The sequence below is a fragment of the Arachis stenosperma genome, chromosome 5, assembly GCF_014773155.1.
Source record: "Arachis stenosperma cultivar V10309 chromosome 5, arast.V10309.gnm1.PFL2, whole genome shotgun sequence".
Lineage (NCBI taxonomy): Eukaryota > Viridiplantae > Streptophyta > Magnoliopsida > Fabales > Fabaceae > Arachis > Arachis stenosperma.
Window position 1 is genome coordinate 121729245 of NC_080381.1, and position 26976 is coordinate 121756220.

The 26976-nt window shown below is 33.5% G+C and overlaps 1 protein-coding gene across 7 annotated transcripts; it reads right to left on the bottom strand.

Moving 5' to 3' along the window:
- Positions 1 to 5524: 5524 nt before the first annotated feature.
- Positions 5525 to 26301, bottom strand: LOC130979941 (probable DNA primase large subunit). Of its 7 annotated transcripts, none has more exons than XR_009086816.1 (10): positions 24369 to 25106; positions 22875 to 22922; positions 22686 to 22775; positions 22492 to 22551; positions 21726 to 21785; positions 21406 to 21480; positions 20962 to 21053; positions 20538 to 20796; positions 20262 to 20324; positions 5525 to 6802 (listed from the first exon to the last, which is right to left on the bottom strand). XR_009086816.1 is itself a non-coding variant. In XM_057903503.1 (8 exons), exons 1-7 carry the CDS (start codon positions 24477 to 24479, stop codon positions 21015 to 21017), a joined length of 483 nt encoding a protein of 160 aa, XP_057759486.1. In that variant the 5' UTR covers positions 24480 to 25106; the 3' UTR covers positions 20347 to 20796; positions 20991 to 21014. The 7 variants fall into 7 exon arrangements, 1 of the variants encoding a protein (XP_057759486.1); XR_009086817.1 differs by lacking the exon at positions 5525 to 6802 and adding an exon at positions 19488 to 20084; XR_009086815.1 differs by lacking the exons at positions 5525 to 6802; positions 20262 to 20324 and having other exon boundaries at positions 20347 to 20796.
- Positions 26302 to 26976: the final 675 nt, after the last annotated feature.

Here is a 26976-nt window from a genome sequence, read left to right on the forward strand (position 1 = left end):
TAATTTTTATTTTATTATTTTAATAATTTTTTTATTTTAAAATATATAAATTCTTTAATTTTTTTAGATATTGTTCTTTAAATAAAAAAATTTTTCATACACAATAATTTAATCTTTTAAATGAAGTTTTTATTTATTTATTTTAGAAAATAAATTTTTGTTGTAACAAAATTATTTTTTATATTCATTTCTTAAACTAATTAAATTTTTTACTTCTTAAATTTATTAAAAAATAATATTCTTGAATACAAATTAAAATTATATCTAAATATTTATCAGATTTAGATTTGTATGTAAATTATGCTAGAGAAATACATTGGTATGTTAGGATTGACGAGTTACATATAACTTTAGAAATACATTGACATGTTTCATGCATTATCTAATCCACATTACTTTGAGACGATTTATATATTATATAATGTAAAAAATGCATATTTAAAAATTCTATTTAAAAGATTTAAGTAAATTTGATCTTGTATTATTTTATTTAAATTAAAAAATTCACTATGTATTATTTTTTTATTTGACATAATTAAGTATCTTTGAACCTTTAACACTGAAACAAAAGTTACGACACGTTTAGGAAAAAAAAATCCGTGAATCTGAAATTTATACTAACTAATTGTGGCTGATATCCACACTTACCCTAAAAGATAATATACATGCATTTGTTTGTTTTTTAAAGATAGCCTTAGAAGAATTTTTATTCGTATGTTCTTTCTAATATAACCTTTAGTGAATAGTTGAGAGGTTTTTTTAAAAAAAATTATAAGAAAAAATAAATCTTATTATTGCTCTTAAATATGTTATCAATTTTGAAAAATATAATTATAACAAATTTTAATATAAAAAATATTATTTACACATAAAATAATTTTCAAATAAATTATTATGTATTCATTTGTTAACTATATTACTCATATACAAAAAGTTAGGTACCAAATTAATTACTCTTATATGATATACATTAAAATATAATATACATATTATAAGTAAATTAAACAACACATATTATATACAAATATATGATAATTGGTTTTATAACTGATTTTTTGTGTGATATAACATTTTATATATATATATATATATATATATATATATATATATATATATATATATATAGGTGTTTTCTGATTCTGTATCTCTTGAAAGCATGCTCCCGTTCAGTAATGTAGATTTAGGTAAACTAAAGATCCCAAGATTTAAGCTATCTTTCAAGATTGAGGCTTCGGCAATGTTAAAGGAGATGGATTTGGTATTACCATTCATGGAAGAAGCTTTGACTGAAATTGTGGAAGCGAGAGCTGTGTCTATTTCCAAGATTATCCAGAAATGCACCATTGAAGTGAACGAAGAAGGGACCAAATTAAAGCTGCTGCAGCTACAATGATGATGTTTCCTCCTGCGGGTTGTGGAGCACCACGAATGAATAAGCCTCCTCCTTTTGACTTTATTGCAGACCATCCATTCTTGTTTTTTATCAGAGAACAGTATACTGAAACTGTTCTCTTTGTTGGTCAAGTGCTCAATCCTCTTGATGAATGATATGCCATGGTTATATACTGCTTTATTAAGGGTAGATGGAGTGAATTATTTCTTGGATGCAAATGCTTAATTGATTGGGTTATTGATTTTTATTTAAATTGGCTAATTCGATCAATTTTGACGATAGCTATATGATTTATTCTTTTTATGACTTTAAGTATATGGTCTAATTTAATAATGCAGACGGTTGATTTAGTTTCTAAAAATATTTCTTTTGATTAGAATTTGTAATTGTCAATAATTAAAAATAATATTTTTTAATAATATTATATGTATATTAAAATTAACCATAAATATAAAATATATGCTAAAACATAAAGTATATATTGAAAATGAGTGGAATAATACATGTTATACATAAATATAAAGTGATTAATTTTATTCTACATATAGCTTTTTTGATATTTTTCTCCAAACTTTATTATTGTTTCTTTTCTAAAATTGTATAAAAAAAGGAGTAATATAATTTAGTTATTATTTTATTCAAAAAATAAATGAATCTCAATACAAAATCTATTCTATCTATTCTATTATATAAAAATTGAATTTTTGTACTTAATGATAAAACTGACATGACATACTTTGAGAGTGTTTTCTAATTTATTTTTTTAACTCATTAAATACAATTTATTACGACGACTTAATTATATTAATTAATTTATTTGATTAGATGTTTAAGTATCACATAATTTAATATTATGCATATCAATTAATTGAATATAATTGTTAGAATATGATTAGAATTAATTAGATCAATTAACATTATTCAACATATCTGAATATTGATTATAAGATATTATACTTTATTATTTCGATTCTCTCCCTTTTCCCTTTCTAACATGCTATCAGAGCTATAGTATCCTCCTTGAAGAGAATAAGTTAATTAATTATCATACTTTTCATACTTTTTTTCGTGTCATTTTTTCCTTTTCTTTTGTCAATGCTTTGATGCTTTTCTGACCTCAATTAGCTCATCCACTACTTACTTATTCTCATGGAGAAACTATTTCCAATAGTTTGTCATCTCTTCGCACTTTGTCACTTTTCAACAGTTTTCTAGCAATTCACCATCTTTTCAATAGTTTTTTGGTAGTTTGCCATTCTTGCGGCAGTTTTATCTGCGTTTTCTTCTGTAAGTTCCGTCTGCACTTTCTTTTAGAAATTCCATCTATGTTTCCTTATGGCAACTCTGTCTATGCTTTCTTATGGCAGTTCCGTCTGCACTTCCTTGTGCCAGTTCCGTCTGCGCTTTCTTGTGGCAGTTTCGTCTGCGTTTCTTTTCGACAGTTCCGTCTGCACTTCCTTTCGATAGTTCTGTTTGTGCTTTCTTCAAGCAGTTCTGTCTGCACCCGTTTTATCAATTTATGCATTTTTTATTGCCCCCATATAAAATTGGAGAACTAAACCCTCATTCTGCTTATTGCTTCTTCCCCTACCCTCATTTTTGCATTGAGCCCTCGCTTCTTCCCCTACCCTCTTTCTTACCAGATACCTTCATACTTCAACTCAATTTTTCGATTTCATCCAAAATCCTTTAAATTTGTTTTAGACGGTGCCTCACCATAACAACAACCACTTCTCATCCTTCAAATCCTTCTTCATCCCCTCCTCTTCCGTCCAAAACTGTTGATGATGTCTGGAAAGACATGATCCTAACCCACTCTTACAGAGACTCACCTCACCATAATCACCACCCGTTCGAGAAAATGACCCTTGAGGCTTTTTTCTTAGAAAACGCTGTCGTCATTGATGACGAAGTAACTGCTATTGCTCCTCTTCATAATCATCATCTTATTTCTCATCAGTTCTCGCAAGTTTCTCCGTTGAAGGCTCATCCTCCTCTGCAGCTGCGATTGAACCTTTTGCCAATGAAATACTGCGGTGACAAGTGGAGTCCCAGTACCGTCATTATCATAGAGTGTATATTTGTAGTATTAGTATTTATGTGATTGAACGGTAAGTTGATTTCTATTCGTGAGATAGGAATAAAAGTTGATGCAGGATGAGAATATTAAAAAGGTGTAAAAGTATCTGAATGAGATTGAGTGTGCGGAGTATGAAATGATGGTTTGGTATTAAGAGAGGGAATAGGCTATGCAGTATTATTAAACTCATTTGGAGAAAAGTGTAATTAATCGGTGGAAGGATTTTAAAAATTAGTGTAAGTGTTAGAAGATATTTCATCATTTATTAGTAGCTTATGATTATTAATATGAGAATTATCATATTTTGGAAGAGAAAATGTAGGGATAGAAAAAGTAGTGGCAGAGAGTTGGTTTAGCACATAAATAGTAATCTGTTTACTAAATATGTTTTGAGTATTTGGAGATGGTAACCAATTTATAAGATATGTTGCAAAAAGAAATACATCATTCCTGTGAACAAAAGGGATATAGGCTTTAGATGACATAGACAAATCAATTTTTATAATATGTTTATGTTTTCTTTCAATTCTCCCATTTGATTAGTGAGTGTAGGGGTAAAAAAACTTGAAAATTATTCTAAAGGATCGTTAGGAAGCTTTAATTATTAAAAAAGAACCTTTAATACTAAAATTATTAAGAAAGACTAAATCTTTTTATAATATTTAAGAAGACGAACCAAATCTTTTTATAAGGAGATAAATATATCTTTAATTATTTATTTATTTATTTTTTTATAATTCTTATTTTGATAAATTTTATTTCTCTTAAAATTTTAGTGATTTTTATTAATTAATTATTTATTTTTATTTATTTTTTTATTTTCATGATCTTTACCTAACGAAAAAAAAAGACGATCATAAAAAAATAAATAAATAATAAAAATTACTAAAATTAAAAAAAATTGTTAATATCAAAATTAAAAAAATAAAAAATAGTTAAGAATCAATATTTTAATAATTAAATTTTCTTAACAATATTTTAGAGTAATTTTTTATAAATTAATTAATATAATTAATCCTAAGTGAATATTCATACATATCTATATAGTGTTGAGAATCAAACATCATATATTAAAAATTATAAAAAATAAATAAATAAATAGTTAAAGATATATTTATCTCTTTATAAAAAGATTTGATTTTTTTTTCTTAAATATTATAAAAAAATTTAGTCCTTCTTAATAATTTTGATATTAAAAGTCCTTTTTAATAATTAAATTTTTCTAACAGTTTTTTAGAATAATTTTTCCAAAAAAATTTTGTAGAATCTTATTTTTGGTAAGAAAATGAGTAAAAGTATGTGAGGGATATTATATTCTCTCACATGATCTATTTGTAAGATTTTGATTTTAAACCTAGCATGATTCTCAATTTGTGTCCTAAATTGAATAAAAGCTTGGAACACATAAGCCTTTGAATTTAGCATAAAGATAAAAGTATACCTAGTAAAAGCATCTACAAAAGATGCATAAGAGTTAAAATCATGATAAGAGAGGATTGGAGAAGGTCTCCACACATCAATATAAATCATTTTAAGTGGCATGTGAAATTGAAATCATCTCTAACAAAAGATAATGCAAGCATCTTTCCCATACAACAGAATCTACACAAATTGCTATCTTTTATTGAATTTGAAAAAGAAGTATTTTGTACCAAATTCATGTGGATCAGATGCACTTAATTGAAAACTAAAGAACTACAATCAATGTTATGAAATACATCAGAGACAATTCAAACAAAATTACTTTTAGAGAAACGAAGAAAAATCATCACAAATCATAGAATCAGAATTAAAATTCAAAGAACTAGCAATTGCAACACGTTGAGACTGATAGGAATAAAATACAATTCCCTACTTGCAAGAATTAGAGGAGCAACAATATCCACTCACAAAAAGTATTAACACCAGCACAATAATACCCAATAGCAGCGAAAAAATCACATAAACAAGAAATTAGAAACAAGCTAACACACTAGGATTTTTAACGTGGAAAACCTCCTCAATGAGAGAAGTAAAAATCACGAGTCACCAAGATCAGGAAATAGCTTCACTATGATGAAAAATAGGGTACAAGAGAGTCACAAATTACTGCACAAAACGTGCATACAACAAGCCAAACAACTCAAGCTTCAAAGCTTACAAAACAAGAACAAGAAGATGAAAATACCACAAAAACAGAGCTACTGTGCGTGGCCAATATCTCTAGATACAGATGTCTAATTGCAGATCCGAACGGTAAAATCAAAGAACCAGATGTGTAGAACATACTGTCCAAATTTGAGCTCAATCCAACGGTTAACGAATCTGCAGTGACCAATTTACAGAGACAGCTTTGTGTATGTGCGAAAATGACTTTCTCTCTTCTCTTCTTTCTAGTGTTTGGTGTTCTCTTGCAAAATGACCTATCTCTCACTCAACCCTAAATCACCTCATCCACTTCAACTATTCATGGGCTTGGATACTAGCATTTGGACTTTTTCTCCACATAGGAAGGGAGTCCAAAAACCCAACAAATCTCTCCCTCACGACTATGTGGAGGTAACCGCCAATCCGGCGATTAAGCAACAAACTTCAAACTTCCATCTTGGTAATGCCTTGGTCATCATATCAGAACCATTCTCATCAGTATGAACCTTTTCAAGTTCCAATAACTCAGCATCCAAAATATCATGTATCCAATGATACCTCACATCAATATGTTTGGACCGAGAATGAAAAGTAGAATTTTTACCAAGATGTATAGCACTTTGACTATCACAAAACAACACATACCTCTCTTAAGTAGACCCGAGTTCCTTCAAGAATTTCTTCATCCAAAGCATCTCCTTGCACGCTTCGGTAATGGCAATAAACTTGGCCTCGGTAGTAGACAAAGCAACACATTTTTGCAATCTTGATTGCCAAGACACAGCTCCACCCGCAAAGTTGATCAAGAAGCCTGAAATGGACCTTCTAGAATCAATATCTCCTGCCATGTCTGAGTCAGTGTAACCAACTAGAATAGGCTTATCACTTCCATAACACAACTTCATGTTAGAATAGGCTTATCTCATTATCCATTTTACAGCATTCCAATACTCTCTTCCTGGGTTTGAAACAAAACGGCTAACACAACCAACAGCATGAGCTATATCCGGTCTTGTGCACACTATAGCATACATTATGCTACCCACGGCTGATGCATATGAAACTTTTTCCATGTCTTTCTTCTCTTCATCACTTGATGGACTTTGCTTGCAACTCAATTTGAAGTGTGTAGCAAGAGAAGTACTAACAGCCTTTGCTTTATCCATTTGAAATCTGTGCAACATTGTCTCTATGTATTTCTCCTGTGACAACCAAAGTTTCTTCTCCTTTCTATCACGCTCGATTCTTATAATTTTATAATATTTGAGTAAACATTTTTATACAATTTATGATTTTATAATTTAGTCGTTTTCATTATGCATATATTTCTATTATATAAAAATTGATATATTTTTATTATATAAAAATTTATATTAATAAGTCATATATATGAAATATAAGTAAGTCAAATAATATGAAAATATTTACCCAAATATTACAAAATCATTTATTATATAATGTTTAACATGAAATTTATATATTAAGATTAATATTCAAGAGTTAACCGGAGAAACGAAAAATAATATTAATTGAACGGAACCAATGACAAAAATATTTTAAAATACTTGGTTTTCATATCAGAATATTGGTATTGGCCATAAACACATTGTTGTTGAGAGTTGAGACGCTATAAATATGTGGACGCGCGTTCTATATCTATACCAAACACTATACTACATACATATCGTTTCCTTTTGAGTTTGAATTCCATGGTGTAAAATCATAAAAAAAGAATACTCTATCAACTGTTACTGCTCTTGCTGTGGTACTACTCTTCACTCAAATTGGAGCTTCCTACGCCTACCTTCAACGAGAAAGACACGTTCTCTTCAATTTCAAAAGATGTGTGAACTCTGTTTTTGATGATACGGATCCCATTTATTATGATACGCAACCACTACTTCCATCTTGGGAGGGCCATGGTGACTGCTGTGAATGGGACGACATAGTCTGCAATAATTTCACTTGACATATTGTCATGCTTGATCTCAATGATCTTTGTTCAGATTTTTTCACTGATTCAAATATAGAACCACTACTGTGTGTTGCTGATGATATCTGCCTCCGTAATAGATGCTTTGAAAGATGTTAATCCATATCTGTCACAGCTTCAATATTTGACTTATTTAGACCTTTTTAGAATTCAAATCCATGACGTTTCATAATTCTTTGATTCTGTGCAACGCCTATGCTATATTTTTCTGTATGGAGAAGGCAGCGCTACTCCCAGCAGTAGTATTAGCAACCTCACCATGTGGGCCATTTACCTTGCAGATCACACTTTCACCAACATTACTGCAAGTACTTGGCTTCTTTTACTTTCTTCGTTACAATATATTGGATTGCAAGGTATGGATCTTTCCATGGATCTGTACAAGGTACTTAACACGCTTCCTTCTCTCTTACACTTATATCTACTTTTCTGTAACCTTAACATCACTTGTTTTTTATCCTAATTTCTCTCTCACAAATCTCATTCGTCTCCAACTCCTCAGTCTTGCATGGAATGATCTTAATCAATATTCACCCATCCTCCACGCTTTTCTAAACACCACTCCCATCAAAGTTCTTGACATCTTAGGTAACCATCTAAACTCTGTGTCGCCATCGTTAGCTAAGTTTCTCTCAGAATAATATCCTTTGAGAAATCCGACCTCCATTAAAGACCTCCGTCTTTCTTATAATTACAATTTAACTTGGCTGCCACAATGATTTGCTCGTTTTAATAACCTTCAATTACTATTCCTTTGGGACTGTAGTTTTGCTAGTGAATTTCCTTCTACTATTCAGAACATGACTTCTATTAGGTACCTCGACTTCAGTGAAAACAGTCTAAGTTCAATAGTACTGTTGGAAAGCTTGAAAACCTCGTTGAGTTAGACCTTTCGATTAATCAGTTTTATGGTCCAGTTCCTTATGCTGTACGCAATTTGATTTCTCTCCCATATCTATACATTTCCAACAACCACTTGAATTCATTCCCATCGTGGTTAGGCGAGTTACAGAGTCTTGTCCGTCTTGATCTTTCTATGAATAATTTCGCTACTGTGTAAGAGGATTTTCTATCATCAATTTTAAATAATCTATGTCATCTAAAATACTTGGATTTGCCAAACAATAATGGCTAAGGATTGACTTTCAACGACAAAGTAACTCTATCTGGATGTAATGGCTATACTTTAGAGTATCTTGATTTGAATAGAAATGAATTCGGTGATTTTTTGTCCAGTTGGTTTGGACAATTTAAAAATTTTATACAATTTAATTTGTCTTTATATTCGTTCTTCGGTCTCAATTCTTTTTCTATTGAAATTTTGATTAAATTAAAAGAGTTAAATCTTGTAGGTAACATTTTTAATGGATCAACACACCGATTCTTGAAAAACTTGTGAATCTACTTTGTCTACATTTTTTCCTAATAATTTGAGTGATATTATTCTCTAAATCGTGAGTCTAACTCAAAAATTTGAATTTGCTTGATCTTTCTTCAAACTACTTACAAGGCACAATGAATGGATTAATAAATTTTCGACCCCCAGCTCATGAGCTTCGTGTATTTAGATCTCTTTCATTATTAAATAATTAGATCCATTACTGAAAGCATTTTACAATGGATACAATTATTTAATTATGAGAGAGATCCAAGTAAGGCTCATGAGCTAGGGATACGAATTTATTAATCCATTCACTGTGTCTTGCAAATAGTTTGAAGAAAGATCAAGCAAAATAAAATTTTTTAGTTGATTCAGGTTTTGAGGAATAATACCACTCAAATTATTATAAGAAAGATACAGACAAGGTAGAATCAAGTTTTGCAAGACTGTGGTATATTAATCAATTTAAAAAAGTTATCTACGAGATTTAACTCTCAATTTTTGTCAAATTTCCAACAGAAAAAGGAATGAGACCAGAAAATAAATTTAAAGACAAATCAAAGTGTATCAAAATTTTAAATTGTCCCAACCAACTAGACAAAAGACCATCGAATTCATTCCTATTCGAATTCTGATAATCTAAAGCATAACCATTACAGCCAGATAGAGTTCTTTTGTCGTAGAAAGTCAATCTTTGACCACTGCTGTCAGACAAATCCAAGTATTTTAGATGACATAAATTACTCAAAATTGATGATAGAAAACCCTCTTCCACAACAATGAAATTATTCACAAAAAGATCAATACGGACAAGACACTTTAACTCGCCTAAAGACGATGGAAGTGAATTCAAGTGGCTATTGAAAAGACTAAGATATGAGAGAAGTCAAATTGCGTAAAGCATAAAAAATTGGACCATAAAGTTGATTAACCGAAAGATCTAACTCAACAAGGTTTTCAAAGTTTCCCAACAGTACTATTGAACTTCAGACGGTTTTCATTGAAGTCGAGAGACCTAGTAGAAGTCATGTTCTGAAGAGTAGAAGGAGGTTCACCACCAGAACAACACTCCCTAAGGAATATTACTTGAAGGTTATCAAAATGAGCAAATTATTATGACAGCCTAATTAAATTGTGATAATAAGAAAGATTAAGATTTTAATGGAGGTCAGGTTTCTCAAAGACTATAATATTACTCTGAGACAAACACAACTTAACAAGATTGTCAAACTTAGGTAACGATGTAGATACAGAATTTAAATGGTTGTCTGAAATGTCAAGGACTTTAATGGGAGTATTGTTTGAAAAGCATTTAGGACTCATGAATGTTGACTAAGATGATTTCATGCAAGAGAATTAGAGACGAGTGAGATTTGTAAGAGCGAACACAAGATCAAAAACAAGTGATGAAAAGTTTCCAACGTTATAAAAAGGTAGATGTAAGTGTAAGAAACAAGAAAGCCTGTTAAGGTAAGTACTTTATACAGATCCATAGAAAGATTCATACCTTGCAAGCCAAGATATTGTAACGAAGAAAGTTGAACAAGCCACGTACTTGCAGTAACGGTGAAAGAGAGATCTACGAGATAAAGAGCACGCATGCCGAAGTTGCTAATACTGCGGCTGAAAATAGCGTTGCCTTCTCCTCGCAGAGAAAGATAACGTAGGCGTTGCATATAACCAAAGAATTCTGGAACGCCATGGATTTGAACTCTAGAAATGTCCAAATAAGTCAAATGTTGAAACTGTGACAGATATAGATTTACATCTTCCAAAGCATCTATCACGGGACAAATATCATCACCAGCACACATAATTGTTCTATATTTAAATCAGTACAAAAATTTAAAAAGAAATCGTTGAGATCAAGCATGACAATATGTCGAGTGAGATTATCGTAGACTATGCATTCCCATTCATAGCAGTCACCAATGCTTTTCCAAGATGGAAGTAGTGATTTCTTATCATAATAACCAAGTTCCGTAACATAAAAAACAAAGTTCAAACATTATTTGAAACTGAGGAGAGCGTGCCTTTCTAACTGAAGGCAAGCATAGGAAGCTCCAATTTGAGTGAAAATTAGCACCACCACAAGCACCGCAAGAACAGTAACGTTGTAAGAGTATTCTTCTCTTTTCATTTTTCGTCAAGGAGTTCAAATTCAAAAGGCAAAGATATGTATGTAGTATAATGTTTGGTATAGACATAGAACTCCTTGTGCGTCCACATATTTATAACATTTCAACTCTCAACAATAATATGTTTATGGCCATTACTAATATTTTGATATCAAAACTAAGTATTCTCAAGTATTTTTGTCGTTGGCTCAGTTCAATTGTTAACTCAATTGTTAACTCTTCGATATTATTCTTACTATAAAAATGATTTTATAATATTTGAGTAAACATTTTTAAACAATTTATGATTTTATAATTTAGTCGTTTTTATTATGCATATATTTTTATTATATAAAATTGATATTAATAAGTCATATATATGAAATATAAGTCAAATAATATAAAATTTGATTATTTGTAACATAAAATTTGTTAAATTTTTGTATAACAAAAATATAAGCATAATAAAAATGACTAAATTATAAAATTCTAAATTTTTTGAAAATATTTACTCAAAATACTACAAAATTATTTATTATATAATGTTTAACATGAAATTTATATATTAAGATTAATATTCAAGAGTTAACTGGAGAAACGAAAACAATATTAATTGAACAGAACTAATGGCAAAAATACTTTAAAATATTTGGTTTTCAAATCAGAATATTAGTATTGGCCACAAACACATTGTTGTTGAGAGTTGAGACGCTATAAATACGTGGACGCGAGTTCTATATCTATACCAAACACTATACTACATACATATCATTTCAACCGTTACTGCTCCTGCTGTGGTGTTACTCTTCACTCAAATTGGAGCTTCCTATGCCTGCCTTTAGCCAGTAAGACACACTCTCCACAATTTCAAAACATGTGTGAACTTTGTTTTTGATGATACGATCATGTTTATTATGATACAGAACCACTACTTCCATTTTGAAAAGGCCATGGTGACTACTGTGAATGGGAAAAGGCATAGTCTGCAATAATCTCACTTGACATATTGTCATGCTTGATCTCAACGATCCGTTGTTCGGATTTCTTCACTGATTTAAATATAGAACCACTATTGTGTGTTGATGATGATATTTGCCTCTGTGATAGATGCTTTGGAAGATGTTAATCAATATCTTTAAAATTTGACTTATTTAGACCTTTCTAAAGTTCAAATTCATGACGTTCCAGAATTCCTTGATTCTATGCAACGCCAATGCTATATTTCTCTGCATGGAGAAGGTGGCGCTACTCCCAGCAGTATTAGCAACCTCACCATGCGGGCTCTTTATTTTGCAGATCACACCTTCACCAACAATACTGCAACTACCTGGCTTGCTTAACTTTCTTCGTTACAATATTGTGGGTTGCAAGATATGGACCTTTCTATGGATCTGTACAAGATACTTAACACGCTTCCTTATCTCTTATACTTACATCTACTTTTCTGTAACCTTGTCATCACTTATTTTTTATCCTATTTTTCCTCTCACAAATCTCACTCGTCTCCAACTCCTCAGTCTTGCATGGAATGATCTTAATCCACATTCACCCTCCTACACGCTTCTCTAAACACCACTTCCATCAAAGTTTTTGACATCTTAGGCAACCATCTAAACTCTGTGCCGCCATCGTTAGCTCAATTTGTCTCAGAATAAATAATAATATTATAGTCCTTGATCCTTTGAGAAATCAGACCTCCATTAAAGAACTCCATCTTTCTTATAATTACAATTTAACTTGGCTGCCACAATAATTTGCTCGTTTTAATAACCTTCAATTACTATTCTTTTGGAATGTAGTTTTGTTGGTGAACTTCCTTTTACTCTTTAGAACATGACTTCCATTAGGCCCCTCGTCTTCAGTGAAAACGGTCTGAGTTCAATAGTACCATTGGGAAGCTTGAAAACCTCGTTAAGTTAGACCTTTCGACTGATGAGCTTTATGGTCCAGTTCCCAATTTGATTTCTCTCCCATATCTAGACATTTCCAACACCCCCTTGAATTCACCCATCGTCTTGATCTTTCTATGAATAATTTTACTACTGTGTAAGAGGATTTTCTATCATCAATTTTGAATAATCAATGTCATCTAAAACACTTGGATTTGTTCAATAACAATGGCTAAGGATTGACTTTCAACGACAAAGTAACTCTATCTGGATGTAATAGCTATGCTTTAGAGTATCTGGATTTGAATAGAAATGAATTCGGTGATCTTTTGCCCTGTTGGTTGGGATAATTTAAAAATTTTATACAGTTTGATTTGTCTTTATATTCATTCTTCGGCCTCATTCCTTTTCTATTGGAAACTTGATTAAATTAAAAGAGTTAAATCTTGTAGGTAACATTTTTAATGGATCACTACAACAGATTCTTGAAAAACTTGTGAATCTACTTTGTCTACATCTTTTTTCTAATAATTTGAGTGATATTATTCTCTAAAACCTGTGTCTAACTCAAAAATTTTATTTTACTTAATCTTTCTTCAAACTATTTGCAAGGCACAATGAATAAATTAATAAATTTGCGGCCCCAGCTCATGAGCTTCGTGTCCTTAGATCTCTCTCATAATCAAATAATTAGATCCATTCCTGAAAGCATTTCACAATGGATACAATTATTTGATTACGAGAGATCCAAGTAAGCCTCATGAGCGAGGATACGAATTTATTAATCCATTCATTAATTTGAACAAAGATCAAGCAAAATCAAATTTTTTAGTTGATTCCAGTTTTGAGGAATAATACCACTTAAATTATTATAAGAAATATACAAACAAGGTAGAATCAAGTTTTGCAAGACTGTGGAATATTAATCAATTTAAAAAAGTTATCTACAAGATTTAACTCTCAATTTTTGTCAAATTTTCAACAGAAAAAAGAATGGGACCGGAAAATAAATTTAAAGACAAATCAAAGTGTATCAAAATTTTAAATTGTCCCAACCAACTGGACAAAAAATCATCGAATTCATTCCCATTCAAATCCGGATACTCTAAAGCATAACCATTACAGATAGAGTTCCGTTGAAGGCCAATCCTCGACTACTGCTGTCGGACAAATCCAAGTATTTCAGATAACATAAATTACTCAAAATTAATAATAGGAAACCCTCTTCCACAACAATGAAATTATTCACAAAAAAATCAATACGGACAAGACACTTTAACTCGCCTAAATACGATGGAAGTGAGTTCAAGTGGCTATTGAAAAGGCTAAGATATGAGAGAAGTCAAATTGCGTAAAGCATAAGAAACTGGACCATAAAGCTGATTAGCCGAAAGATCTAACTCAACAAGGTTTTCAAACTTCCCCAACGGTACTATTGAACTTCAGACGGTTTTCATTGAAGTCGAGAGACCCTATGGAAGTCATGTTCTGAAGAGTAGAACGAAGTTCACCACCAGAACGACACTCCCTAAGGAATATTACTTGAAGGTTATCAAAATGAGCTAACTATTATGACAGCCTAATTAAATTGTGATAATAAGAAAGATTAAGATCTTTAATGGAGCTCAGGTTTCTCAAAGACTATAATATTACTCTAAGACAAACCCAGATGATTCCATGCAAGAGAGTTGAGACAATTGAGATTTGTAAGAGCGAAAACAGGATCAAAAACAAGTGATGACAAGTTTCCAAGGTTACAGAAAGATAGATGTAAGTTTAAGAGATAAGAAAGCGTGTTAAGTATCTTATACAGATCCATAAAAAGATCCATACCTTGCAAGCCAAGATATTGTAACGAAAAAAGTTGAGCAAGCCAGGTACTTGCAGTAACGGTGAAAGAGAGATCTGCGAGATAAAGAGCACGCACGCCGAAGTTGCTAATACTGCGGTTGGGAATTGCGTCGCCTTCTCCTTGCAGAGAAAGATAACGTAGGCGTTGCATATAGCTAAAGAATTTTGGAACGCCATGGATTTGAACTCTAGAAATGTCCAAATAAGTCAAATATTGAAACTGTGATAGATATAGATTTACATCTTCCAAAGCATCTATCACGGGGACAAATATCATCACTAGCACACATAATTGTTCTATATTTAAATCAGTGAAGAAATCCGAAAAGGAATCGTTGAGATCAAGAATAACAATATGTCGATTGAGATTATTGTAGACTATGCCTTCCTATTCACAGCAGTCACCAACGCTTTTCCAAAATGAAAGTAGTAGTTCCGTATCATAATAACCAAGATCCATATTATTAAAAACAAGAGTTCAAACATCATTTGAAACTGATGAGAGCGTGCCTTTCTAACTAAAGGAAGGCATAGGAAGCTCCAATTTGAGTGAAAATTAGCACCACCACAAGCACCGCAAGAGCAGTATCGTTGTTGGAGTATTCTTCTCTTCTCATTTTTTACCAAGGAGTTCAAATTCAAAAGGCAAAGATATGTATGTAGTATAGTGTTTGGTATAAATATAGAACTCCTTGAGCGTCTACATATTTATAGCGTCTCAACTCTCAACAATAATGTTTATGACCATTACTAATATTTTTGATATCAAAACTAAGTATTCTCAAGTATTTTTGTCATTGGTCCAGTTCAATTGTTAACTCTTCAATATTATTCTTACTACAAAATTTTTTTTATAATATTTGAGTAAACATTTTAAACAATTTATGATTTTATAATTTAGTCGTTTTTATTATGCATATATTTTATTATATAAAAATTGATATTAATAAGTCATATATATGAAATATAAGTCAAATAATATGAAATTTGATTATTTATAACATAAAATTTGTAAAATTTTTGTATAACAAAAGTATATGCATAATAAAAATGACTAAATTATAAAAGTGAAACAGAGGAGGAGAAGAAGGAGGAGGATTGGAGAGCCGTGGACGGAAGCAAGCTGTTATGTTGTATATATGTTGGAGCAGTGTTTTGAAATGGCGGTTATGGCGGCGCCATAACGGTATGGCGTGGCGGATTTTAGCCCTACCGCCATTCACCAGACGCCGCATTGGGGTTATAACGGGGGGCGCCATGGCGGCCGCAATTGCGGTGGCGCCATGGCGGGACGCAATACATATGGCGAAAATGGCGGGCTATTTTGGGTTTTCCAGAAAAAATTGAGGGTAGTTTGGGTAATTTACTAAACCTAAGTCAGATCCCACTAACAACTAACCCTAATTTTCAGCCCCTCACTCATAACTCCCTCCTCTGCCTCTTGTTCAAAAAAAATTCCCTCTCTTCGTCTATGTGCTCTCATCTCTGTGACTCAAACTTCTTCATCAGCCCTCATCCATCACCGCCGTCCGTCGCGCCGTCCGAGGAGCCGTCCATCGCGCCACCCAACGCGCCGCCCATCTCTGTTCTCTCAACGCTGCTACTCATCACCTTTTGACACTGCTGGTTCGTGCCCCTTTTTCTCTGCTAGTCTGCTCCTATCTTTTTCTTTCCTCTCTTCCCTGTTGCCCATTATTCCCTGCTGCACATTCTTTCTGCACTTCCCTGCTGGCTGCTGCACATTCCTAATAACCAGTGACAGTGATAAACTTCTCCTCCTCCATTTTTTTGCATTCAGTATACAATGTCCACTTCTAATGCTCCTACCCCTGCCTCTGCTGGTCCCACTGTTGGTGCTGCCCCTGTTGGTCCCGCTCCCGCTGCAGCTGTTCGCTCTAATAGAGTTGACCCAGGCTGGAAATATATTAGTACAGTAGAGGAAGGAAATACCAACGACACTGTATGTAATTTTTGTGGAAAAGTTATGAAATGAGGCATCACACGGGCAAAAGAGCACTTAATGATCAAGCCTGGAAACGTTGCTGGATGTAAAATGGTTCCAAAAGATGTTATTGCTGAATTATGGGAGTATTACCATCAAAAAAAAAAATCGAGGAAGACAAAGTGCCACCCCGAGAAGCACCGAAGAACAGAGTGTCAATGCTAGGGAACTTGACTTAGAGAGTTTGGGGTTCGGATTGTCGGAGGAAGATGCTCAAGGGATTGATGAACCTTATAATCCAGCTCCAATGGCAGCAGTTAGAGGGGGTGCAAGGAGTGCTAGAGGGGGTGCAACTAGCATGAGAGGTCCAATGGATTTGTTTGTTAGAAAACCTGAAACTGCCATTGCAAGAAACAAAAGAGAGAAATTGAGGCAGCAGAACATCAAGGAAGCATGTAATAAGGAAGCAGTTCGTAGAGTTCATCGATACATAGCACGGTGGTTCTACCAAGCTGGGATTCCATTGAACCCGGTAAAGTTGAAGAGTTTTCAAGAAATGTTGTGGGCTGTTGGAAGCTTTGGTCCTAATTTACCTGCTCCCAGTTATCATGCTCTAAGGGTTCCACTGCTTAATGAGGAGTTGGATTACACCAAAGGATTGTTGAAGGGTCATAAAGAGCAATGGGAAAAGTATGGTTGCTCTATTATGTCAGATGCTTGGACGGATAAAAGGCAAAGGAGCATTATTAATTTTCTTGTAAACTCTCCAGCAGGGACAATGTTTTTGAAGTCTATTGATGCTTCTGATTATGTGAAGACTGGTGAGAAATTATTTGAGCTTCTTGATGATGTTGTCGAGGAAATTGGTGAGCACAACGTTGTTCAAGTTGTAACTGATAATGGGAGTAATTATGTTCTTGCCGGTAAGTTGTTGATGGAGAAAAGGCCAAATTTGTTTTTGACTCCTTGTGCTGCCCACTGTTTGGATTTGATGCTTGAGGACATTGGGAAGTTACCATTAATTCAAAAAACCATAAAAAGGGCCATTTCATTGGTTAGCTTCACTTATAGTCACTCTAGCACATTAGCTATGTTGAGACACTTCACCAATGGCAAGGAGTTGGTAAGGCATGCAGTCACCCGATTTGCCACTTCATTTCTCTCTTTGGAAAGGCTTTATGAGGAGAAAGGAAATTTGAGAAGAATGTTCACCTCGGATGAATGGGCAAAGAATAAGTTGTCGAAGGAGGCAAAGGGGAGGGAGGCAACAAAGATTGTTATCATGCCCTCTTTTTGGAATCATGTCAAGTACACCCTTAAGATCATGGGCCCTCTTGTTCGGGTGCTTAGACTTGTTGATGGAGAGAAGAAGCCACCCATGGGATATATTTATGAAGCAATGGAGAAGGCAAAGGAATGCATCATGAAAACATTTCTTAATGATGAGACCAAGTACAATGATGTTTTTAAAATCATTGACAACAGATGGAATTGCCAACTTCATCGTCCGTTGCACGCAGCCGGTCATTTTCTAAATCCCGAGTTGTTTTATGACAACCCTCGGATTGAGCTGGATTTAGAAGTTACAAAGGGGTGGTTTGAGTGCATCACTAGATTGGTGCCAAGTCAAGCTGTGCAACAGAAGATATTGGAGGAGCAAGCACTATACAAGGCCGGCTATGGACTTTTTGGATCAGATTTTGCAAAATCTCAAAGGAAAAAGATTTCACCCGGTAAGATTGTTATAAATTTTACAAAGCTTTATAAATTTAGTTCGGTTAAAGGCTTAGACAAATTTATTTTAATTTTATAGCATTTTGGTGGTGGACATATGGGCATGAAGCTCCAAACATGCGAGACCTTGCTATCAAGATCTTGAGCTTGACTTGTAGTGCTTCTGGATGTGAGCGCAATTGGAGTATATTTGAGCACATTCATACTAAGAAGAGAAATAGGCTTGATCATGAAAGGATGGAGAGTTTGGTCTTCATAAAGTATAACCAACAACTCATCGAGAGGTACAACCTTAAAGATGAAGTTGACCCTATTGCACTCAATGATATTGATGAGTGTAATGAGTGGTTAGTGGGAGAAATTGGGACAGCCACCTTTCGAGATGATAGTGTGGATGATGATGCTGATTTGGTTCATCAAGATGACAACACTTTGAGTTGGAACATTGTTTTTGAAGCAATGGGAGGACATGAGCCTACAACAAATACTAGAAGACAACAAAATAGGAAAAGAAAAGAACCTGCAACTGCAAGAGGTGGTGCAAAGGGTGGACCAAGTGGGTCTAAGGCTTCAAAAAAAGGAAAAGGAAAGGCAGTAATTGTGGAAGAGGAAGAACTAGAATTTGAAGATGAAGAGGATTCTGAAAATGAAGAAGAACAAGAAGAGGAGATTCAATTCAATGATACCGAATCAGAGGATGATGAGGGGGCAGAGAGACATGATAATAATCGTGTTAATTTGGATGAATTTGATGAGAGCTAGAATCTAGATGGTCTATGGTTTTTATGTTTTGTGTCTTCTATTTTATGGCTTGCTTATGACTTTTGAGTTATGAACTTATGATTTGAACTTGATGTTATGTTTATTTGCTAAATTTGCTACTATATTTGCTATATTAATTAGATGTTTTATGACTAGAAAGTTGCTTATATAGATAGATTTTATAGTTTATTATATTTGCAATTTTTCTGCATGTTTTGTTGTACATATATGTGTATTTTTTAGGTAATCCGCCATTTCCGCCATTTTCCGCAACGCCATCCGCTATAACTTTATGGCGGATTTTTGGCTCACCGCCATGAGCCGCCATCCGCAATCAAAAACTATGTGTTGGAGTGATCATGTGACGGAAAATATTTAGTGTTGGATGATCATGAAAACAAGAAAAACAAAGCGGTAGATATACAGTGAATGAGTGAAAGAGAATAATGGGTGTAACTCTAAGCCAGCCAAATAAAAGTACAAAACAAACAAAATTAAATTGAAGACTGGTGGCGAAGGAGGAAGCCAAGTGACGGTCACGGAAGAGGGAAAATGAGTGGGCACAGAGGGAATCGAAGACATTGGCTTGACGCGCGCGAGAGAGAGGGATTGACAATGAGGACAGGGACACGATTTCAAGGTGACCGATGAAGACAAGGACACAGGCGGCGATGCCAACAGCAGCTCCGAGCATACCTGGCGACGCAAGGTGAAGGGATCCAGAGAAGATCACAACGGCAGGGCTCGACGCTGGCTGAGTTGAAGAGTTCGTCGGCGACTCAAAAAGTAATGTATTTCCACTAACGATAAGGTTCCTTATGTATTAAAAACTAAAAATATTTTATTTTTCTACCAAAAGTTTTTCAAAAGTTTTATGAATTTGTACGCCATTGCTTACAAATTCAAGCTGCATGTTAATGAATGCAAACAAGGAAATAGTGGTAATAAATAAATAAAACATGGGAAAACAAGGACACGTCACAGAAACGAACCTGGGAGGGGCCACAGTACTCTGTCCATTGCGATAAACAAAATTCTTACGTTGAAGAGTCCTTCTGTACATTAAAGTAATGAATAGTAAGTAATATCATACTAGAGTCTAGAGATAGTGGTCTAATGGTGTCAGACCCAATTAGAACTCCCACTTATATAGACGTATTTTGGGATTGAAGTGCCGATTCTATTGATAATCAAGATTATCAAGAAACGAAAAACATGTGTGCAAGTTATTTGTGGTAACACGCTAGTATTGAAGTTTGTACTGCTACCTTCGCCTTTAATAGCCTTTGATTTGGATGGTTAATCCCTGCATCACATGGCGCTGCATGAAGAGCTTCAAATGTCAAGGTGCAGGCCAACTGCACATACAGTATCCATATCGTTCTCAGACATCAAACCAAATCCCTATTTCAGTAGGTTATGTTGAGACCAACCAAATAATCTCTATTTCTCACTTTGCCCATCACATCTTCCATTGCCCGACTATTAACCCCCATTCTACTGAGAGCAGCTCTTACATTCTCCTCGCTAATTCAAATGATACCAATTTAATATCAAATCATTCATAACAAAAAGATAGGGGGAAAGAACACCAAAGAACGTGACTTAATATTAAACATTCCCAATAAGGCAATAACAATCAATAATTAGATGGAGTAAATTAGTTAGAATTTAGAAAGTTAAACTATCTACCTGATCGTTCATCAGATCATAACACTCACCCAAAATGTCGATAAGGGCAACCATTATAAAATAATCCTTTGACAAGAATAGGGAGTATAATCCTGGAAAATCCATCAAAATATTACTCACTGAAATTGATCAAACTTATGCACATAAAACACAAATCAATCCTGCAATGTCTACCCCCTTTATAATAAACATTATTTTGATACCAACATGTTCTTAACAACTAAACAAGTATTCTTTGTTTTGTTAATTAAAAAATAATTTAAATACATAATTAATTAATAACAACGGTATTTTGACATGAGTATCAAGATTGTTTGGTGTATGAATAGTGTTTTTCCAAATAAAATACACAAGAACTAACTTTTAGAGCAAGTTTCAACTTTCAAATTACAAACGGAAATAAATGAAACATCCCAAATATCGGTCATTAAGTTCAAAACTTACAGTTTTCTTCCCTTCTTTCCCATAATTATGGCGTATGTTGTATGCATAATCTTTCTCAAACTTCTCCAGACCAACCTACAGCGAGACATTTGATTAATAATTAAAAACTATTTGAGAAAAGAAAGCAACATATTAAAAAAAACTAGTTGGAGACTACAAATCTGTATGTCTAGAGAGGTGTGAAGTAAACAGAATAGAAAGACAGATAGAGAATGATGTAAAAGGTCTTAATATCAAACTCGAAACTGTTGTAATTTTCATTCTAAATTTTCATTCATGTAATTGGAACGTAAGAGATAATATACAAGCAGCATACTTACCTTTTTAGAGAACTCCTCTCTCCAAAATGCAAGTGAATCATCTACGTTCAGGCCAACACCCTGCTTATGTTACGGAGAAAAGGACAGTAAGATAAGACAATATAAGATCACAAAGAGCAAGTCATAAGCAAAGGGATTAAGGGAACTTTTTTGGATCCATCAATCAAGCATATCCCAATAAATCATTTGGTTCAACAATGAAGGAACGTCAAAATGCATTACTTTGACTGACGATGCCCAAACAAACAGTAAAGTTTGGACCCGGCAAAACCATATTACCATAAACCATTGTTTCTTAATTTGGAGGAATATAGAACCATTTGTGTGTTACCCCCATGTAGTGTGTGTGAGTGGGTTGTGTGAGTGTATAATGCATGGGTGTAATGCCTAAGATTGGGGGCTGTTCAATCCACTTGACCGAAAAAAAAAAAAAAAAGTGTGGACAACCATTACAAGAACTACTCAAACCGAATTTATCACAATTTTTAAAAGCAACAATTAACTTTTTATTAACAGAGTGCTCTGATTTTATTCAGCAACATGAAACAAAGTAACTTCAACCGTCAGCATTCTTCCAGAAAGTCCCCAACCAGAGCAATAGAAAAAAGAGGAACGAATATGGTGAAAACATATGTCAAAATATAACCAGATTAGCTACACAGTGGCTGTCCACCCGTGTGCATAATAGCAGCCTTGTTTAACATCTCACTCATGACTGCACAGACAAAACAGTATTTTCTTGTGCTCAAAATGCAACAAACATAACCTTCAGAAATAAGCCTAGTTGCATCCTCCCTGCATGCTTTAAATGATGATCCTCTCTCAGCTGCAAATAAGTGGTATAAATCAGATCAGATGTAAGAGAACAAATAAAAAACATCGTGACTCAGTAAGTGGAAGTTGAAATATACATTAAAGATATTATAGAAATGTGGCCATAATTTGTTACAAATCTCTAACCTTTTCAAATAGGCGACGCATGCACAAAGGAAATGAGCTCTTGGCAACTTGATCAGTGTCCTTTAATGATATCTCACCATATTCTTTAGGCTGCAAAAAAGGTTCTCAATCAAAGAGATGATTATCAATCCAACATCACATTCTTACCTAATAATAGATATAAATGATTGGACATGTTGCATCCATTACCTGAGAAAAATCAGGACCCAAATAACTCGAACACAGGGCCTCCACAATCTATAAAGAAACAGAGCCAACTTCTATGAAAAATCTAAATACCTAAACTTCCAAGTTACCATTTGGTAGTTCATGTCTTCAGGGCTAAATTCAGTTTAATTTGGAATGATTCAACTTTAGAATAGTAGTAGTACTACTTAGCACAATCAAGCAATAAAACTCAAAACACTTCCAAAGAACATAAAAGTTTTTCTGAAAACCAGAAGTACAATAAATAAACACTTCCATGATGAAGCAAGATAAGCAAAAAAAATATTTATCTAAGACACTTCAATAAAATAAGAGATAAAAAATAGTGCCGTTAGATCATTTTAAGTATTTTATTTAAAAAAATCATAAAACATTTTATCTGTGAGCCTAAGTGTTAATTGTACAGAGTTATCTTTATTTTAACTATTAGTAAAAAAAACATGGAAATTGAATTGAAGCCTTAAATATAAAATGCTTGAAAGAAAGATCAGCTAGTATATGAGATAATTCTACTAAACACAAACACAATAGCTGAAATGAATATTTATTTATTTATTTATCCCAACAATAGTTTAAATAGAAACCATGAATTGAATAGAGTGTAGGATCACCTACTCAAGAAGACAAGCTTAAATATAATTTTTAGCTTACTTATAAAACAACTAAAATGGTTATTTTGTCACAAAAATAATTATAGCATTAAAAAGGATAAGGATATATGGTATAGTTAAATCCCACAAAAGACAATAAAATTTGAAATGAAAAATTTTCAACTTCTAAAACAAAGATAGAAGGAAAGGATATATGGTATAGTTAAAACACCATGTTTTATTTTCAAGCTTACGGGGTCAAGCAAAAGCAATTAGAATCCTAAAAGTTGTATTTTCCAAAATCTGTTTCTCCTCTGTTTGTAGTAAAAAAGCCAAATGAAAATCTTTAGTTTAGAAGGGATGATTTCTTTTGAAGCAATACAGTTATTATGAACTCATATAATGATTCTTCTTCACACAAACAAAAACATACTGCATAAGTGCATATGAAAGAACCTATCTCCTTAGCACCTTGAGTACTTATTGTTAAGAGTTCATATATATACACACACTAAATCAATGCTTTGTAATCGCATACATAAACAGTTAAATACTATTGGAATAAGTGAGTTTTAAAATTTACTAAAAGCCTAATTTACAATAAGAAAAGAAGGAAACACCAAACATTATAAGATTGAGACTAACACCAAACTTACCACCCTGATTTTGTAGCACATAACTATCATTATGTTCTTTTTGGTGTTAATAGTAATAAATCTCTTGCTTTAAGTTTAAAGATAATATAAAAATCATTATGCATTTCAAATAAAAATCCTTAATTTTTCAAAATCCCAGAATAATAATAACACTAATACTGATCTATGGTTCAAAATTACATAAATTAAAAGAAAATCAAATGTAACAAAATTGAAAGTAATGTTCGTACCTGATGATCGTTAGGAGAAATAGATGGTGTATTTTTGGTGCTATCATCGTTCTCACGCAAGGCCAGAAATTCTAAAGCTTTGGTCCCAGAATCAATTGTAGTAACTGCCATTTCAGGTAAAAACACACAATTAAGACAACATAGTAAGACACATGCACAATAAAGTAGCAGAAGAAAAGGGTCCAATTTTTTGTCTGTTTTCTTATATTGTTATCTTAAATAAAAATGTAACTTTCCAATATTCAAGAGCAAGGCAAAACAAAATTATATAAACCTTTAAAAAGATATAAACATAGTTGGGAGGCTAATATTTAAGTCTTTGAATATTCATGTCAAAGATGACTGTGCAATAACTAAGTTTTCCAGCAAAAGAGAAGAGAATTGAGATCTACTTCAATAGACACAACATGGATGCCATCAACTTCTAGTTCTAGAATTTGTAAGGAAAAGTTTTAAAAAAATAAAAGGCAATAATAAACCCAGAGATGAAATCATTTTGGCAAGCACATGAAGAGCATTTCAGCCAATTTTTTGTTTTCAGCAGTCACACACTTCAGAACCTCTTCCAAATAATTAGTATTGGACTGAAAATAGCAATACAAATTGGATCATTCATTAGTTCTGATTAAGAAACATATACAAACACCCACAACTTGTAGCTACAATGATGCAGTGGATACCAAAAGGGTATCAAATTCTAAAGTTTACATGTTTACTCACTGAATCGATTTTGAGTTGAGTTTTACTATTTAAGTTTATCTAAGTTCCACAATTAGAAACCACAAATAAAGATCTATTTTGCATATTCCAATTATCGAAAATAAATTCTTCTAGGTTGTTGATATAAGATAAAATTACTAAACTAACATCTTCCTTTAAAGGTCTCATGGACAATCCCAATCAAAAAAGATTGCTTTCAACCTGTTTTTTCTTATTTCAAACACATAAAAACACAAAGAATTAGTCTTCATCTCAAGACATTGTTCTTACCAAAGCAGTTCACACACAAATCATCTATACTTACTGGAAATTAACGTAACCTCAACCGGACGATCAGCAAGTGAAGCTTACATGAACTAAGGTGTCTTACAGAAAAGTACAAGTACTTCCATGGATCTGCTTTATGGCATTCCTTGTAGTCTCAACAACTTCAAACTTCTCCGAAATGCAAACCCATGCTCTCAGATCAAATCCCTTCATGAACTCCTCGTTGTTGTACAGCCATTGGGCTAAAGTTGTTTTACCAACCCCACCTATGCCAACAATAGCAATCACAGACAAGTGATGCTCATTGTTGTCATTCAGCATCTGGACTAAGGCCTTCTGGTCATCATCCCTGCCACACACATTCCCTCTCACAAGAGAACTGGTCGGAGTCCTCCATGATGAGCTACCAGTGGGAATCTTTTCAAGACCAAGGAAATCTTTTTGTTTTCCAAGATCCTCAATTCTTCTAACCACCCCTTCCATCTTGTCTACCATGTCATCTCTATCTCGGTTGTTGAAGATGCTAGGGGACCACCAGGAAGAACTTAGCTCCTTTTGAGTGGCGGCTTTGGTGAGGACAGTGTCGAGCAAGTCCTGAGCACAGTAAACAGCTTCTCGGAGACTATCGAGCCACTTCCTCACAGATGGATTACCGAACTGCTTCATCTCAGCATCAGCAACAGGAGCTTCAGCACCCAACAGAGCAGTCTTCAGCCTTTGAACCAAGTCAAGGAAGTTTCTTGCCCAAGACCAAGTTGACGGCATCAGTTGTAAGGAACCTGTCAAAGACAACGTTAATGAACCCAGAAAGAAAAGCTCCACCAACAAGTGCACCAGCCATGATATGATCTCAACAACAAATTGAATAGATCAACTAAGGAAACAGAAAAGTGAATGGATTTTCGGAGAAGGTAAAGAACAATGTTGTCAGGGTATAGTGAACTCGATAGAGTAGTTTTCTTAATCAAGTCTACAAAGAAGGTGTCAAGCAAGTCTCTGAGGTAATTTAAAATAATTAAAATTTCAAAGTAGTGGAGTTGCCACCTAGCTTTGCTTTAACTCGTCATCTTTTTAAATTCTTGTTTGAATGATGAAACAAATGATTAATATAACATTATTTTTCTTTTCTGTTTTTTTTTTAAAAAGGAACATTTCCTTAGACACCTTAGTAATAAAATAATGTCAGGTTCATGGACATTGGTTTCCTGCCATAAAAGACAAAAAAAGATTTCAACCATCTTTATCTGCAGCTTCAAAACTGAACGACAAAGAGTGAAGCTTGGAAATGATTCCACAATGGCACCAAAAGCCCTAACTAAATGACACTCCATTTGTTCATACAGAAAAAGAAAAAATAAACTCAAACAAACAAAACAAAACAAAAATAATTTTGAGAAAAGGGTGGGGGCAAAACAAACCGAAACCACTTGTCTGACCTGGAATGACAAATCGTAGAGGTTCTTATCGACCTCAGGATCCAGATCCCCGATGTATAACGACGTCGTAACGAACTGCTTTGACGCATTTGCAGCACCCGTCGCCGCCATCGGTAAAGGAGCGGCTGTGACGCTCTTCTGTGGATCCAATAGCGTCGTGGCCTCCATCACCGTGGTCACCTCAC

Bases quoted from the DNA above. Each gene is read 5' to 3' on its own strand.
- LOC130979941 (XM_057903503.1), bottom strand. From the start codon at position 24,479: ATGGCAGTTACTACAATTGATTCTGGGACCAAAGCTTTAGAATTTCTG. The intron at 22,923-24,368 runs GTACGAACATTA...GTTTCTTTATAG, and splicing joins TTTCTCCTAACGATCATCAG to ATTGTGGAGGCCCTGTGTTC. The intron at 22,776-22,874 runs GTAATGGATGCA...CCTTTTTTGCAG, and splicing joins TGGGTCCTGATTTTTCTCAG to CCTAAAGAATATGGTGAGAT.